The 16,538-nt window shown below is 30.2% G+C and overlaps 2 protein-coding genes across 2 annotated transcripts; both read right to left on the bottom strand.

Moving 5' to 3' along the window:
• Positions 1–3,295: 3,295 nt before the first annotated feature.
• Positions 3,296–4,869, bottom strand: LOC132925392 (uncharacterized). The gene is made up of 3 exons (XM_060989792.1): positions 4,780–4,869; positions 3,527–4,602; positions 3,296–3,311 (listed from the first exon to the last, which is right to left on the bottom strand). The coding sequence occupies exons 1-3, from the start codon at positions 4,861–4,863 to the stop codon at positions 3,296–3,298; spliced, it is 1,176 nt and encodes a 391-aa protein (XP_060845775.1). The 5' UTR covers positions 4,864–4,869.
• An 8,952-nt stretch (positions 4,870–13,821) lies between these two features.
• LOC132923955 (uncharacterized) lies at positions 13,822–15,694 on the bottom strand. Its single transcript, XM_060987971.1, is given in 7 exon segments — positions 13,822–13,964; positions 14,041–14,096; positions 14,098–14,165; positions 14,257–14,504; positions 14,625–14,984; positions 15,228–15,392; positions 15,514–15,694. Coding segments are annotated over 7 exon segments (1,221 nt in total).
• Positions 15,695–16,538: the final 844 nt, after the last annotated feature.

The raw sequence follows: 16,538 nt of genomic DNA, 5'->3' as shown, positions 1-16,538 counted from the left end.
TTTCTATTACACCAAATACACGAAAATATATTTCTGATTTAACTGAATTACCATCAAGTTCCGAAAAAAATAATGTAAAATTTTTAAATACTACTTCTACGCCAAATCTACAATTAAAAAATGAACAGTTAAAAAACCGATGCATACGATTACAAAAGCTACTGAACAAAAAAAGGGCAACAATAAGTTTTTTGAAACAAAATTTTAAACCATATAAAAAAAAACAAAAACTTAATATAAAAGAATTTTTACATTTAGTAGAATTTCCATCAATAAGTTCAAAAAGTTTAGTGACAATGCAAATAAACCACAAATCACGTAAGCAATGGACTAGTGAAGAAAAAAAGTTATCTTTATCTCTTTATTATAAATCGCCATCGACATATAAATATATGCGTAAAAATAAAATTATTTCACATGCATTTTTTTTTACTTGAACGTCTTGAACGAACAATAAAATTAGAACACAGTGAAATAGAGAAGATAGTACCTAAGTAGTAAGTTTTATGCCTTAACTTGTAAGTTATATAGTAGTATAGACAGTATAGTTCCTTATTATCCACTATGAACAAAAAAATAGTTGATGAAGAAATTATTCATTTACTTGAAATACCTTCCGGGTCGGAAGAGTGTTTAGATATTGAGAGTGACGTTGAAAATGATAAGGTTGATTTATGGAATGAGTATGCAAATTTATTAGACGAACCAAATCTTGAGGAATTTGAAAAACTTTCAACTGAACAATTTAATACTGAGACAATTTTAGATGATAAAGTTGAACTTCCAATTTTCGAGCCTCAAACTTCAGCTATTGAAACTAATAACACTGATTTATTTTTGCCCTCAACATCTGATATTCCACAAACAACATGTACATTACCAAAACGTTCCATAAAAAAATGTCATCGATCCAAACGTAATAATCCTGTACCACCTATTATTCAAAATCATATTCCGATTGAAATAAAAGATATAACATGGTCAAAAAATAATTTTTCTCCTGTAGACACTAATTTTCTCGGAAACTCAACTTTAGCAGAAGATTTTATGCAATTAGAGACACCTTATCAAATTTTTGAATATCTTTTTACTGTAGACTTGATGCAACATATTTGTGATGAAACTTATAAATATGGTTTACAAAACAGTTTATCTAATCCATTAAAATTGTCTACAGATGATTTACAAAAATATATTGGGGTACTTGTTCTAATGAGTATAGTAAATATTTCAAACGTAAGAAAATATTGGTCACCATACTTAGGCAATCAAGTTATTAAAGACACAATGACCCTTAATATTTTTGAAAAAATTAGAAGTAATTTACATTTTAATGATAATACACTTGAGACACATGGACCAAACCGTGATAAAACTCATAAAATAAGACCAATTATAGAAACATTAAAAAACAGTTTTAGTCGTGTTCCGTTAGAAGAACATTTAGCTGTTGACGAGCAAATGTGTAGCACCAAAGCTAGAAGCTCGGTCAAAGTTTATAATGCCCTTTAAATGATAGATAATTTCTTCATATACTATCACTTCGTCTTTGAGTGTACTAATTTTGATCAAATTTAAATCACTCCCGGAATCGACTAGGAATTTTACGTTCGGATTGATGGTCTGAATTGTTCTGCATTTTAAGTGATAATCTGTCAATTTAGAAATTATTGGGTATGCTCTGCAAAAGATATCACGGCGCTTTTGATGTTCCCTACCGGGCGTCCGCCGGAAGGGCCCGGTTGTTGGGAGTTATCCGCCTGTTTTTGTCGGTATCATTTCTTTTTGATTGTACGTACTTCAATTTTCGGCACACCTCTTTCGTATGCCCAGGCTACTTACAATACTGGCAGGTCACCGTGCTAACTGTTGCGACTGGTCCTGAAGTAGTATTCTGTTAGGTTTTCTTATTGTCTGCTTTTGAATATCGGCAATCTCGTGCCCAATACCCAGCTTTTTTGCAAACATTACATACTCCTGGCTGGGTTTTTGAGATCGCTGCTGGCTTATATAATTTTTTGGATTCCTCTGATGATTACTATCTTACTATCTCTACTATCTTACTTATCCTTACTATCTCTTCTTCCCGAGCCGCTTGAATAGCGTTAAAAAGAGAATCTGGATGTCTGGCTTTTATATAAATTTTTAAATCTCCTAAACCTTCAATAAATACCTGTAGGGCTTGTCCAATCCCATTGTTTCTTGTTCAATAATTGTATTTTGAAGAGCCTCTACTTCCTTGGAATAAGTTAATATATCCATTCCTGTTTTTTGTTTTGTAGCATATAAAGACTGATACAGGTGTTGAGTAGTTCTTTGGGGTTCTAAATTTGATTTTAGAAGATCCCTTAATTCTTCCCAAGACTCAAAGTTCTGATATTTTACTACCTGTCTGGCCTTTCCCATAATTCTGGTTTGAATTGCTTGTACCAATCGTGGAATAGCTGTAGGAACCGTACAAGATACAGCAAAATCACATTTCTCCAGGAATACTTCTACTTTCTCTGTGTTCTCACCATCAGGTGATTTTGGCAATAGCCTGATTGCGTCTTGTAGTCCTATCTGGTTGCTGGACATTGCCTTTACTGTCTGAGGGACATTTTGTATCCTGAGTGCCTCTTGTACCTTTTGGTTAATGATCTGTGACAGTTGATCTTCTGTGATAGTCAGAGTTCCCGCATTAGCGTTTTGTACGGTTTCTTCTTGTTGGTTTTCCGTTTCGTTTGTCATGTTCGATTGATGGAGTTTAATTAGACCTTCTGTCCAATCAATTCGATTTATTGTGTAACTCTTCTCTAGTTCTTGTTGTTCTGAATTTGTCGTGTCTTCATAATCCTTTGTTTGTTCTGAATTTTCTTTTTGTGCTGGATTTTTTGTATGTTCGGAATGTTCTGTTTCCGAAATGGTTGTCTTTGTGACGACATTGTTTATACTCTTATATATTTTTTGTAGTTCATTAGATACGTTAACTAATAAATTATTTGTGGCTATCGATAAATCTGTTTCCCTAACAAGCAAATGATCTACCGTAATATCAGCGACTTCCCGCTCAGAAGTAGAGTCCCGGGGATTCGAATACCTAACAGGTAAACTGGGAATGGGACTTTTCGGCGCTGCCATTTCGGCGCTGCCGTTTCGACGCTGCCGTATCGGCGATAGATATTTTCGGCGCTGCCGTTTCGGCGATAATGACAAAATACATGTTATAGTGAAAATTTCTTTTAGTACAATATTATGTGTAATAAAAAAAAATATTAAGTTATTTTAATAAGTACTAAATTTATAAAATTCAAATTCAACGACATTCATGGCTATAAAAATAGTATAATAATAGTATATAGTAATAATTCGAATTGGGATTTTAGTACATAATAATACACATATAAATTATAGTCAGTTATTTAGATATAAAAGAGATTAAAAAACTATATACATTTGTAAAAAAAAAATATAATATAATAATAATAATAATATAGTCAATTAATATTAATTAATTATACAATTATAGTCAAAATTTTATTTCAACGCTATATTATTTGATATTCCCCTGATAAATGTTGGAATGTCATTTTTATCGTATCTGTCAATTAGTTTATAAATACGATTGTCTGTGTCTCTAAATTTTTGTAACTTTTTCCGTGGACTATTACCTGTTACCAAATGTTCATACTGTGTATCCGTTCCTGCCTGTATTTTACGTAATGTATTTAAGAAAGCCCAAATTGTAGGTTTGTTTGTCATTAACTGATTTAATCTTCTATTCGCCGCTTCCGCATGGTTATTTGTACGGTCTTTATTTGTCAATACACGTTCGTATAAATTCCACATTGTCGGAGAAAATCGCGCAGGCCGTCGACCTACACGACTACGATTTTTCCGGCCAATATAAAAGTCTTCGAACCAATTTAATAAATCTATAAGTTCCTCGGGTAAACTTTCTGATAAAATATCTAGCGCATCATCAAGATCTGATATAGGAACGAAAGCTAATGCGATAATACTTTTTACGTGTATGCAAAATTCTGGTTCATTTTTATAACGAGATATTAAATGTAGCTCACCTAATTTGGATCGAAAGTTTTGACATAAGTGAAAATAACATCCAAATATTTGTACATTTGGGAATGCATCTTTTATAGCTGTAAAAGCAGCAAGTTCGAAATCACAAGAAATTGAGTCTGGATTTAAATCTGGTTCAAGCGTTTTTAACATATTTAATAATTTTTCATAAACACTAGCCTTTTTGCTTGGAAGTAGTGCATAAATTATCGGGTGTACACCTCCTAATGCTTCGGCCAAAATAACATAAACCTGGGAAAATAATAATGGAGCAATTCTAAAAGTGCCGTCACAGTACCAGGTTCGGGAATTTTTTAATATTTTTAGCCCACTAAGTCGGCCAAATATTAAAACTCTATCTGATTCCTGCCCACTATCTGCTAATAAGAACTGTTCGCTTAGTCCATTATTTGGCGAGTAAGTTTTGTATATTTCGGGTAAATGTAGAGTTTTTAAATCTATTGGTGCCGCTGGAGCTAAATTTTCTTTATTCCGTTTTCTTCTAATCATTTTTCGTAACGCTTCATTATTTTGAAGGATTCCCTAAAAAGATACAACTCTTAGTACGAGGCTAAAATTGTACGTGATGTGCACTCAACGCGAACATAGACTAAACTACGTATAGAATGGGCCTATATTTATTTATGTTGAATATGTATATACATTGTATTTTATACAATATATTGTTACGTTTATATAAATATATTTTTAGATACTTACTTTTGCTGACTGTGTTAATCCGTTAACACATTCATTTATTATAGTAGAAGTTGTCTCCATTGTTTCAATTGCTCGCCTTTTCATTTTTGTGACTACAATATTAGCTTCAATTTCTACGGATTCAGAATCGTGGGTGTGCTCTTTTGTAGGAAGTTTGATTATCTCTAAATTATTTAAAGAAGTATGCACCCTTGCTGGACAAATATCTTTTCTTCGACATCTCCAAAATTTCACTTGATTATTCGCACTAAATTTGTCGAAAATGTACATATAACCATCGTGTCTTAAAATTTCACGATTACGTTTCGATTCAATCAATGCCATTTTTACTGCACGTCGCACGACACAACACTACACACTGTTATACACTTCACACATCAGTGTTAAAACTTATAGTTTAGAATGAGACGTAGACGGTATGAACGCTGTTATCGTCAATAACAATTTTATCATAGCTAGGCCTTTCCGTTCAAATTATTGCCGTTATATACCTTTTTACTATCCTTTATTATTATTTATATTATTATTACACCATACATACATACATAGGTACAAGTCATCTTCGATAACAATTTTATCATAGCTAGTAGTAATAGTGGCCAATTAGTACGTCCAGAACTAAACAACTAATAAATACAAAAGTAACAATACTATAAAAATAAAATATAAAATTTTTTTTCCAATTTTTTAGTTATTATAATAAATATAATTTAAATGCAATTTTATAGTAATTTTTTTTATTTTTTTATTCTTATACTTTATTTTCATTATAACATGTATTTTGTCATTATCGCCGAATCGGCGTCGCCGAAACGGCAGCGCCGAAAATATCTATCGCCGATACGGCAGCGTCGAAACGGCAGCGCCGAAATGGCAGCGCCGAAAAGTCCTAGACCCAGGTAAACTAGTCCGTGAAGTTGGGATAGGGGGCTGGAGACTATCAGTAGTTGAAACGTTATGTTCCTCTAATGAATTATTTTTGTCTTCAGAATTATTCATTAACCCCCTCTTTTTTTTTTTTTTGGCTAACAAGCAATAGGATAGCAGTTACAAATAGGCAATCACTACTCACAGGCAAAGCAAGACAACACAATTAATATAATAGTAATTGTAATAATTATAGTCTAACAATTCATAGTACTATGCTATATATATATAAATTTTAACTCACGAAGATCGATGTATATTTACTAACATCCCGTCCATAATGGTGGAGATGATTGTGTTCGATGTTGAAATATTCCGGAAATTGGGGTTGACTCCTCTATAAATGACAACTATCCTTTTCGACTGCAATGTTCAGATTCGAAGTTCTCCGCCCCGAAACAGCTGGCGCAGGGACCAATAACTATTATTGGGTTTCAATAAATTATTATGTTTTTACGCGAATACCGGTGATTATGGTAATACACGTAATATTCGTAGTATACGATTTGTTTGTATATTACTATACACATAGACCTTATACTAATAGACAGGAGATTAGTGTCGGCAGAGCGTGGCAATATAGAGGGCGCTCGTTCTTTACGCGTTTACTTGTATACGGTACCGTACACTGTATAGCACATGCGCATTGAATCCTTTTGAACAAAATTTACTCAATTTGTATATAATGTATAAAGCTTCTCATTCTGATAATAGTATTATAAATAATTTCTCTACAAATTATTAAACAATATTACATACTTTTAATTTTATATTTAAAAAATATTATATATTTTATTTTATTATTTATTTTTTTTTTTTTATAATTACTTTTAATTATTTATTTTTACATGCAATATGTGTAGTACTCCTATTTTTATTTATTTATAAATTATTAATTTTCGTATAACTGTTTTACTATCTTGTATATTTAAAATGTAATTGGAATTTATTTTGTAGTAAACAATATTATTGTTATTATTATATGTATGTGTATATTAATAATTTATTTTTTTTATTTTTTTATTTTCTTTTATTGTAGTCTATGGGTACTGGAAGTTTAAATGAAATTGTTAGTAGAAAGTTAAGTGGCAAGAAAACTGAGTATTCTGAAGAGTTAAAAAAATTTGCAGTTACATTGCAATATTACTCTACAAAGGCTTATAATTTTGTGAGAACACAATTTTCTGATATGCTGCCCCATCCTAGAACTATTTCTAAATGGAATCAAGGTATAAATGGTGAACCCGGTTTTACTAAAGAATCGTTTCAAACTCTCAAAAAAAAGGTCAAAGAAAATAGTATTGTTATTTGTAATTTAGTTGTAGACGAAATGTCCATTAAAGATAAGGTAGAATTTGATGGAAAACAATTTCATAGACTAGTTGATATGGGTTCTGGTGTGATAATAGATGGTGATATTGTTGACCATGCAACTAATGCACTTGTATTTTTAGTAGTAGGTGTAAATGGACACTGGAAATTACCTGTAGGTTTTTTTTTGATAAAAGGCTTAAATTCTGCTGAAAGAGCAAATTTGATGAAAAAATTTTTAGATCTTCTTTATGACACCGGTGTTAAAATTCATTCGTTGACATTTGATGGGGCTCAATGCAATTTAAGTATGTGTACAAAATTGGGGGCAAATTTAAAACATAATCCAAATTTTTCTTTCCCTCACACAACTTCAGCTTTTATGATCCATGTCATATGCTGAAACTTGTTCGTAACACTTTAGGTGATAAACGCATTTTGATAAATAGTCAAGGTGAAAAGATTGAGTGGGAATACATAAAAAAATTATACTTAAAAAAAAAAAAGGAAGGTCTCAAAGTTGCTACTAAGTTAACTCAAAAACATGTATACTATTTTAATGAAAAAATGTGTGTCAGGCTTGCAAGCCAAGTATTCAGCAATAGTGTAAGTAAGGCACTTATCTTTTGCCAAAATCTTGATAGGGATTTTGAACATTCTTTAGCCACTGCTGAATTTTGTTTGTTAATAAATAATGCATTTGATATTTTAAATTGCCGTTCAAAATTTTCCAAATCACAATACAATTTAGCACTAAGCTCAAATACTTTAGATAAGTATGCAGATTTTATTAGTAAATTTGAAACCTATATTTATGGTCTACAATTTACAGATGGTACTAAAATTGTAGATTCTCTTAGGAAAACTGGTTTTATAGGTCTTGTCTGGGGTCTAAAAAATTTAATTAACTATTATAGAATTCTTAACCAAAATTATAACATTGAGTATGTTTTATCCTATAAAATTTCACAAGACCATCTGGAAACCTTTTTTAGCTCAATAAGATCAAGGAGTGGCTATAATAATAATCCCTCTGCAAAAGAATTCAAGGTTTCCTATAAAAAATTACTTGTCCATCACCATGTTAGTGGTTCCCAATACGGAAATTGTCTTCCTGAGTCTATGTTAAGTACAAAATTAATTAATACACCAGATTCAATAATAATAATAGATTCAGAGTTAAATAATGAAATACAAACCGATTCAAATTATGATTTTCAAAATGACCATGATTATTTGGAATCATATTTTAAAGTATCAGCTTTTGTTGATAATATTACGGAATACATATCTGGATTTGTAGCGAGGAAAGCGTCAAAACTAATAAATTGTAATATTTGTAAAGAGTTTTTATTTGTTAACCAAACAAACAATTTGTTAATAAATATAAAAGATGCCAATAATGCATTAACTAAGCCAAGTAAGGATGTATTCTATGTATGTAGCGTGTCTGAAAAATGGATAAGGTGCACAGAATTAAATGATATGTATGAAAAAAGTTTTATTAATAAATTGTACATAAAAATAAAAAGAGAAGTTTTCACAACTGTGTTTCAAACTAGTAGTATGAACAATCACATTTTTGGCCAAACATTATTTACTAATCATAGGGACCAATTAGTAACAATAATCATTAATTCCTATATTACATTAAGATTAAAAAGCATAGCCAAACAAATTGAAAAACCAAGACTTAGCATTAGAAAAAAGTTTACTAAACTAATAACATTAACAAATGATTAAAAATAAAATTGTAAATGGGGAGGTACCTATATAATAGTTAAATACTGTGTGCAATGATATAATATTAATAAGTGTTAAAATTGTACATTATTTATAAGATTTTCTTTTTATTGTATTCTAGACAGATAAAAATTAATTTTGTTATTCTTTTTAATTGTAATCTTTGATCATATGAATAAAATTTTAATATACTGTTCACATATTTTAATAACTATTCCGTACTCACTCGGGAATCGATATTATAGCACAGAAAAATTATAGTGTAACTATAACATATATTATATAAGTACATAATATTATAATATAATATTGTATATTATTACAGTGTACAATAATTGTAAATATACACGCCTGCTGTCAAGACGGGCTACATCATTGCGACATGTTTCCATGCTTCTCATAATGCTAGCATTATAGGCAATTCATGTCTATTAGTAAAATATGACTATACACGATAATATCACGTATTTACGTTTTGTTTGATTACGTCAGCGGCGGCGCGTACTCTGTTACGGCGGCGCGTACACTATGACGGCAGCAATTTCACGGTCACGACCTGATTTCTTCGCGGCAGCGGCGATTTCACGGTCACGGCCTACTTTCTTCACGGTGGCTCAATCGAATGTCCGTTAGTCACTGTGCGGCTCTTGAATCGCGGTAACTCTCGTTTGCACTACTAGAGAGCGTTACCTCCACACGCAACCAGTTGTTCGCGTCCACGGCGCGGTGCGGTGACACCACCTACGAGCGATAACGTACCGACAGCTATTCGGGCGGTGGCCGTTTAATACGACGCGTTACGTTATATATGATATTGAATTATATTACCTGAAATATTCCGTAGATGTTCTGTAGTTTGTGAATGTTCTGACTAGCCTTTTAATGTTTTGAAGTTGTTGATGATTAAACGATCACACAATTATACGAGAATAAAATGATGGCGTAATTTCTTTTACTCGTGGTAACGGATACTGACTAATAGCCATATCCCACCGCTGCCACCAAAAATGTTATGGACACGCACTTAGCGATTCCACACAAATAAAATAACACGAGTTTAAATTACTTTGGCTCAAAATAATATTCTTTATTTAATTGTGATAACGTTTAATTATATGTAAATACTCTGAAATGGTCTGTAATGGTCTGTTGTAACACTTACTGCTACGTGTGAGAGCCCCGCATACGAGCTGGTCGTCCGTTCAAAAAGGGTTTATTCAGCAGATTCCTTAGACCAGTCGTATGCGGAGGGGCACACACGTATTAGTTTACAATATTAATACATTTATACATTTACATTTATACTGCAAGAACTATAGAATAATATAACTAACAGTATTCAAGGGTTCTTAACAAATAAATAAATAATTTGGTAAAAATTATCAAATTTTCTTTATAATATAAATATAATAAAATAATAAATAAATAATGGATCTTGATTTATAAATACAATAAATATAAAATAAAAATAAAAACTTATTGTCTGCAGTTATTAAAAATTCACTACATTTGATTATTTCAGATTATTATTTATATATTAATAATAGTAGTTATTATTCTAAAAATATTAACCACAAAGCAATTGTATTTATTTTTTTAATAATCCCAGTTGGTTATTGTAATGTATATTGTATACTGAATAGCTATTAACTATAAAAAATGATAGTAGAATCTGAATTACAATTTTTTTTTTTTAATAAATATTCTGTTTAAAAAAATTGTGTTTTCATATAATTGTATGGGGGCCCTTAATAAAACATATATTATTTGCAACTTTTAGTTTTGGGTGGGTGGCGGGTGTAAAAAAATTAACTTTGCCCCACATGAAAAAAGGGATCTGCACGCCACTGGATCCAGGCATAAGATTATAGATGTGTGTTATTTGGCACAATCGTATTCGCGCGTCCCGAAACAATTGATCCGCGACAACGCTAATTTTATAGTGCTTTTTAAACAAGACTAAATGTATTTAAAACAAGTCTACGACGAGCATTGCTCTGGCGATATCAAATACTCGGAGTTTAAAGATTTTTGCATGACGTGTTGGCGGGGTGGAAGATTTGAATTCGTCGTTATCAGTAGTGAAAACGCGCGCGATAACGGGCGTTATAGACACGGCTTTTACAAGTACGTCATTATATAAAAAGGCGGTGCGCTCAAATTCGCTACATTATCTCGGGGTCCTGGATAAGGAGAACAACTCGACAGTATCATCGCCTACGATATTGACGGATATAATTCAAGCGAGGGCGAATATAAAACAAAAATATAACGCGTTAAAAACGGGTAGGTTTGAAACGGACGCGTTAAAACCCGGTTTTTGGTTGATTCAACCAAAACCAAAAATTTTTTTTCCACAATTTTACATATTAGAGTGTTTTAATAAATAAAAATGAAAAAAATTTTTGTTAAGTGGATAATTGGGACCAAAAAATACATGATGTCAAAACAGATCATTGAGCATTTAAATCTTTATTCATAATAAAATAACTTTTTAATGTTAATAAAATCAAAATAAACCATAAATAAAACTTAATTTCAGACTTCCTGTATATCAAAACAATTTATAAAAAAACAACTTACAACAAAACAATTTATAAAAAACAACTTTTAAAAAACTCATAATAAAATAACTTTTTTTAACCCTTTATACATAAATAAAATCAAAATAAAACATAAATAAAATTTCAGACTTCTTGTATATAACAAATTATTTTTTATAATGACATAGGTAATTGCTTATGAGATCATATTTTCTTTTTATCACAATTTGGTGTAGAACAACCGAAAACAGTTTTTATTTTTATTTAGGCATAAATATATATCACATTTTATGCATTTCATACGTGAATAATTTGAACAATTCTTACATCTTTGTCTCTCATCTGTGGGATTCGGCCAATGATCAACATTATCAAACCGAACGTCTTCACTTGGGCGGGTAGCAAAAAGTCTTCTTTTTTAGTTGGTGGTGTAGATGTTCTTAGTGATGGACGTCCTTTTTGTTTTATCAACTTATCTTTACCTGCCCGCAAGAGCCCTTCAGCAATATCTGACTTAAATTGCAACATACTTTTATATTTAACAATATTTAATTGTTTACAGTGACGCCTATACAATAACCATGCATTCACTGCACACATGTCCAACAGATGATGTACAATTCTCAAATAATAACGCTTTACTTTATTTTCTGTTGTATAGAGTTCTACTAACATGTCATGTAAATCTATTGCACCCACGAAATTGTTATATTCTTTGATGCTTGCTGGCCTTACAACAGGAATATATTTTTTATCGATCGATAGAAAATGATAACAATAACAACTATTATTGATAAAAAATATCACGAGGCAACCGTAACAGTATGACAAATATAAGAAAATAACATTCCCTATCGAATGGCACAATCAAATATCATATTTGACACCTCGGTACTGTTGTGTGAAGGCTTTAAAAACATGATGACAAAATGAGTCACCAGCCCTCAAAAAATAACACATTCGGCTCCATTATCAGACCTCTGAACGAGATACGATCGTCAACGAATAACAAAAGGAAACCTTCCCGGACCGCATCGTTACCGTCGAGAGCGGCGTCGCCATCGCCAGATGCGGATTCTATTGTGAATCGTTCCCCACCACCACCTCAACATACCTCACCAACAACATATGCGGATTTGAATGCACGTTTCGGTCCTTGGACAAAACTGGTGTTGGACCGAATATACGGTCCGAGAAAATTATCTAACGACGCGTTCGAATTGGGCGGAAAAGAAATACAATTTTTCGATAACGTGATACGCATAGAAGGCGACGCACGTACATACCAGGTGACGGCGGGACTTATCGATTTATTATTCCTTAAATCCCCCGAGTCGGGGAAATATACACAGATGGATTTAAATGAGTATAAACTGATCTTAATTCAGACATCGGCGCACAGGACGTCGAACGGCGAACGTATTCGTAAATCTAAAGGACCGAAATCTGGAATAATATCAAATTTGTTTTCGAGAAAAAATAATATTTTAACGGGTGCGGGTATTAATATACGATTACAAAAACACAATATCACTTATTAGAACGATCCTAACGAGTTGGTCGATAGACTGCGTTTATTGTATTCGTCTCTCGCTACGGGCAACACGGGAGTTCGTAACGAGATAATATCGATTTGCGAAGAATTAGTCGAGGCTAAACTATTGAAAAAAAATACGCAATGTCTAAGCGGGCGATTGCGATGGAACTTCACGCGTCGGCCAGAAGGAGCTATCCGCGGCGTCGAGTCATTGTTTACGGTAAAAACGATTTATTCCAAGCAGACTTCCTCGACATGCAACAATATTCTGCCGTGAATAAATCATATAACTACCCAGATGGCAAAATAATATTTACGAAATATTATATGAATATTTCTAGACAAATATTAATATTATCAGAACATTCGTACGTGGTAGTCAGAAAATTTTTAAATATTGTCAAAATATTATTAGTACACTTTTTGGCAGAAGATCAAACATTGCTTGAATATTTTACTCATATATTGTCACAATATAAATGAGTTTTTATTTCTACAATATTGTCATAGCAATATTGTTCTATCTTTCTATTTAAAAGTTGTCAAAATATTTCACCAATATGTTGTAACAATATATATTTTTTTTATTTCTACAATAATATCCTAACAATATTGTAACAATATATAATGTTTTTATTTTTACAATATTGTACATATGCTCTTTACAAATAATGTCAGAATATTTCACCTTTACTTTGTAACAATCATTTCAATATTTGTATATGGTCCATATACATTTTGATAAAATTATTCACCTTGACATTACTATAAAAAAGCCATTTCTCTTTGATACCTAAATAATACTGCATTATAATAAATAAATAATAAATAAACACATTTTTTCCAATAAACTGTTTAATAATTATAAATATAAATTGAACAATTTCAAAATAAAATAATTGGAATATGAATATATTATATAATTATACTTTTATATTTGTTTGGAGATGAGGTATTAATCAAAACTATTTAAATTTAATTTTATAAATAATCACTAGTGGAACTAATATTTTTAAAAGCTTGTTTTTTTATACGAGATGGAGTTTGAGCTAACCAAAGTTCAATAGGTTTCTTAATTTCTTTTAATGGAGTATCCCGAAATTTTTTCATCTTGTTTATGGACTCTGTAAACTGAATTACAAGATACCAAAAATTTGTTTATTAATAAAATATAAAAGACGAACTTTAAAAATGACTTACCAAATATTAAGCTACAACATTGCAGAGTGGAAATATACGAATATTTAGAAAGAAAATAACTTCTGCATGATTTTTCTAATTGTTTCTGATAGAGAATCTCCAACTAGTCGAAATAATGATATAATCTGAAATATTGGTTCAATGCCAGTTATTATAATAAAAATAATTATTTTTATTATAATATATATTTCAATTAAAGTAAATAAATATACATACAACTTGATTTTTATAAGATTTATCCGTGTTCAGCTTTTCTTCCATTATTTCCAGTTCATTATCATTTTCAATGCAAACAATCTCATGAAATATATCTGAATCCCAGATTGATGAGTGATGGGTAGATGGATTAGAGAATTTTTCAAAAAAGGTTTCTAATAGTTCACAAAAAGAATCTTGTCTTTTTTGAATAGACTCAATTTCATACTTGATATTGGTTAGGCTTCTAGTTACAAATTTTTTGAACGCTAAAGTAGAATAAACATATATTTAAATGTATAAAATATACATACATGTAACTCACATAGTCATCATATGCTTATATATATATATATATATATATATAATAATGATAAAATTAATTTTACCTTTATCACTCTCGAGTTCGATAGAAGGAGATAATATTGATGAAATGCATGTGGATACTTTATTTGTTGGTACTGAAGGTGTTGATGATTGGTGAATTGAATTAGTGGAAATGTTATTATGAAATATTTTCAATTTTTTATTGGCAGTTCCTGATATTTCAAAAGTTTCCTCGATGGATGTTTTCTTTGGTTGATTGAATTGTGGAGTTGTTTCAACGTTTAATTTTGTTTTTAATGTTTTATCCTTAAATAAACAGCTATCTTCATCAGAATTTGGACTGGATTCATTTCTTACCATATTATATGACTTATCTTTATCAGAATCATCATTATCATGAAATAATGTTAAGTCTTCAGATCCTGTAGAATAGGTTATAGGTAGATTAAGAGAAAGTAATGAATATATACTAAATATTAAGTAGAGTACATTTTTTTTTAACTTTCATGACATGATCAAAATAGAACGAAATTAATAATTATTATCTATTTATAATATGTTCATAAATTTTAAAAAAATTATTAATTTTTAACTATATTATGTACATTGTATTAATTAGCTGATTATTATACATAATACAATTTGAAATTAACTAAGATTATTACCTTCAGAAATATGGCCAGGAGGACTTGAAATATTAACAGGTTCATTTTTTTTATAAATTGATTTAGGTTTTTTATTTCTTTTTGAGCTTGTGTTTACATCAACAATTTCATTTGATGATAATCCAGAATTATCTTGGGCTATGGATCGAGCTTCTAAAAGATGAGCTATAAAAATACATACAGTTGAAGTTATATTTAGTAAGCTATAGTTATATATACTACCTAGAACATATAATAGTAACTTAATTTAACAAATCAATAAAATAATGAAAATAAAAATCATTACCTATATCTGTGTGTAGAACCTTTGATTTAAAATATGTAAACTCCAACTCATTTGGATTTATACGACGCTCAATACATTTTTGGATGGACTTATTTGGCCACGCACAATAGCCATCGCGGTACCAAAACTTGGGCACAGCTGCAACTGTGTTGTCCCCGATAAAACATACAACACTCCACATATTTCTAACATAAAAGTAAAATATAATTTTTTTACAAACTTAAATATAAGTATTACATGAATATAAAAATATAATAATAAAAATATTTATATAATGCTTTTTTATTATTAACAAACTACTGGTATCATTCACGACTTTAAATAATAAGATTTGTTATAATAGATACATATCAAAAATTTAAAAAGAGATGAGATACATAATTTTATATAGATAACTAATTTTATTCAAGGCTACACTATAAACACACATTTATATAAATAATTAAGAAAAACAATAGTTATTTACAAGACATATTTAAAATTTAAAAAAAATAAATAATTATAAATATAATAATATATACACACATGCATAAAAAAAAAATACTTATTATTTCAATATTGGCAAAGCCAACAATTTACCATCCAAATTAAAAATCATATTTTTTTTTTAATATCTGATACATGCCATTCCTTAGAGCTTTCAGATAAATTATCAACAACAAACATATCTAGTTTGGAAGATTTTATTGGTTTTTCAAACATATCATTTTTGCTATTAAATGATTTCCCAACAATAATTGATGAATTTGATAAAATTTCAATAATTTGTACTATTTCACCTTTATTTGTTAATACAAAGCAATCTGGTTTTTTAACTGTAAATGTATTATGATCATGATTTCCAAATTTTATTTTTTCATTAATAAAGATCTCATCATAACGTTTAATTATTTGCTGTAATGGTTTACCGTGTTTTCGAATCATTCGTTTTAAAACTTTCATATATTTCTCGAAAGGAAAACAGCTACAGTTATCGAGAGGTCCATATTTGACATAATCATCAACTACATGTAGTAAGCTATGTA

This window comes from Rhopalosiphum padi, chromosome 3, assembly GCF_020882245.1.
Source record: "Rhopalosiphum padi isolate XX-2018 chromosome 3, ASM2088224v1, whole genome shotgun sequence".
Lineage (NCBI taxonomy): Eukaryota > Metazoa > Arthropoda > Insecta > Hemiptera > Aphididae > Rhopalosiphum > Rhopalosiphum padi.
This window is presented reverse-complemented; position numbering and strand designations above follow the sequence as displayed.

What these genes read in the sequence shown, in the direction of transcription:
- LOC132925392 (XM_060989792.1), bottom strand. Translation starts at nt 4,863, where the DNA reads ATGAAAAGGCGAGCAATTGAAACAATGGAGACAACTTCTACTATAATA. An exon ending in GATTAACACAGTCAGCAAAA is followed by an intron (nt 4,603 to 4,779) that starts GTAAGTATCTAA and finishes GTATCTTTTTAG; the next exon opens with GGAATCCTTCAAAATAATGA.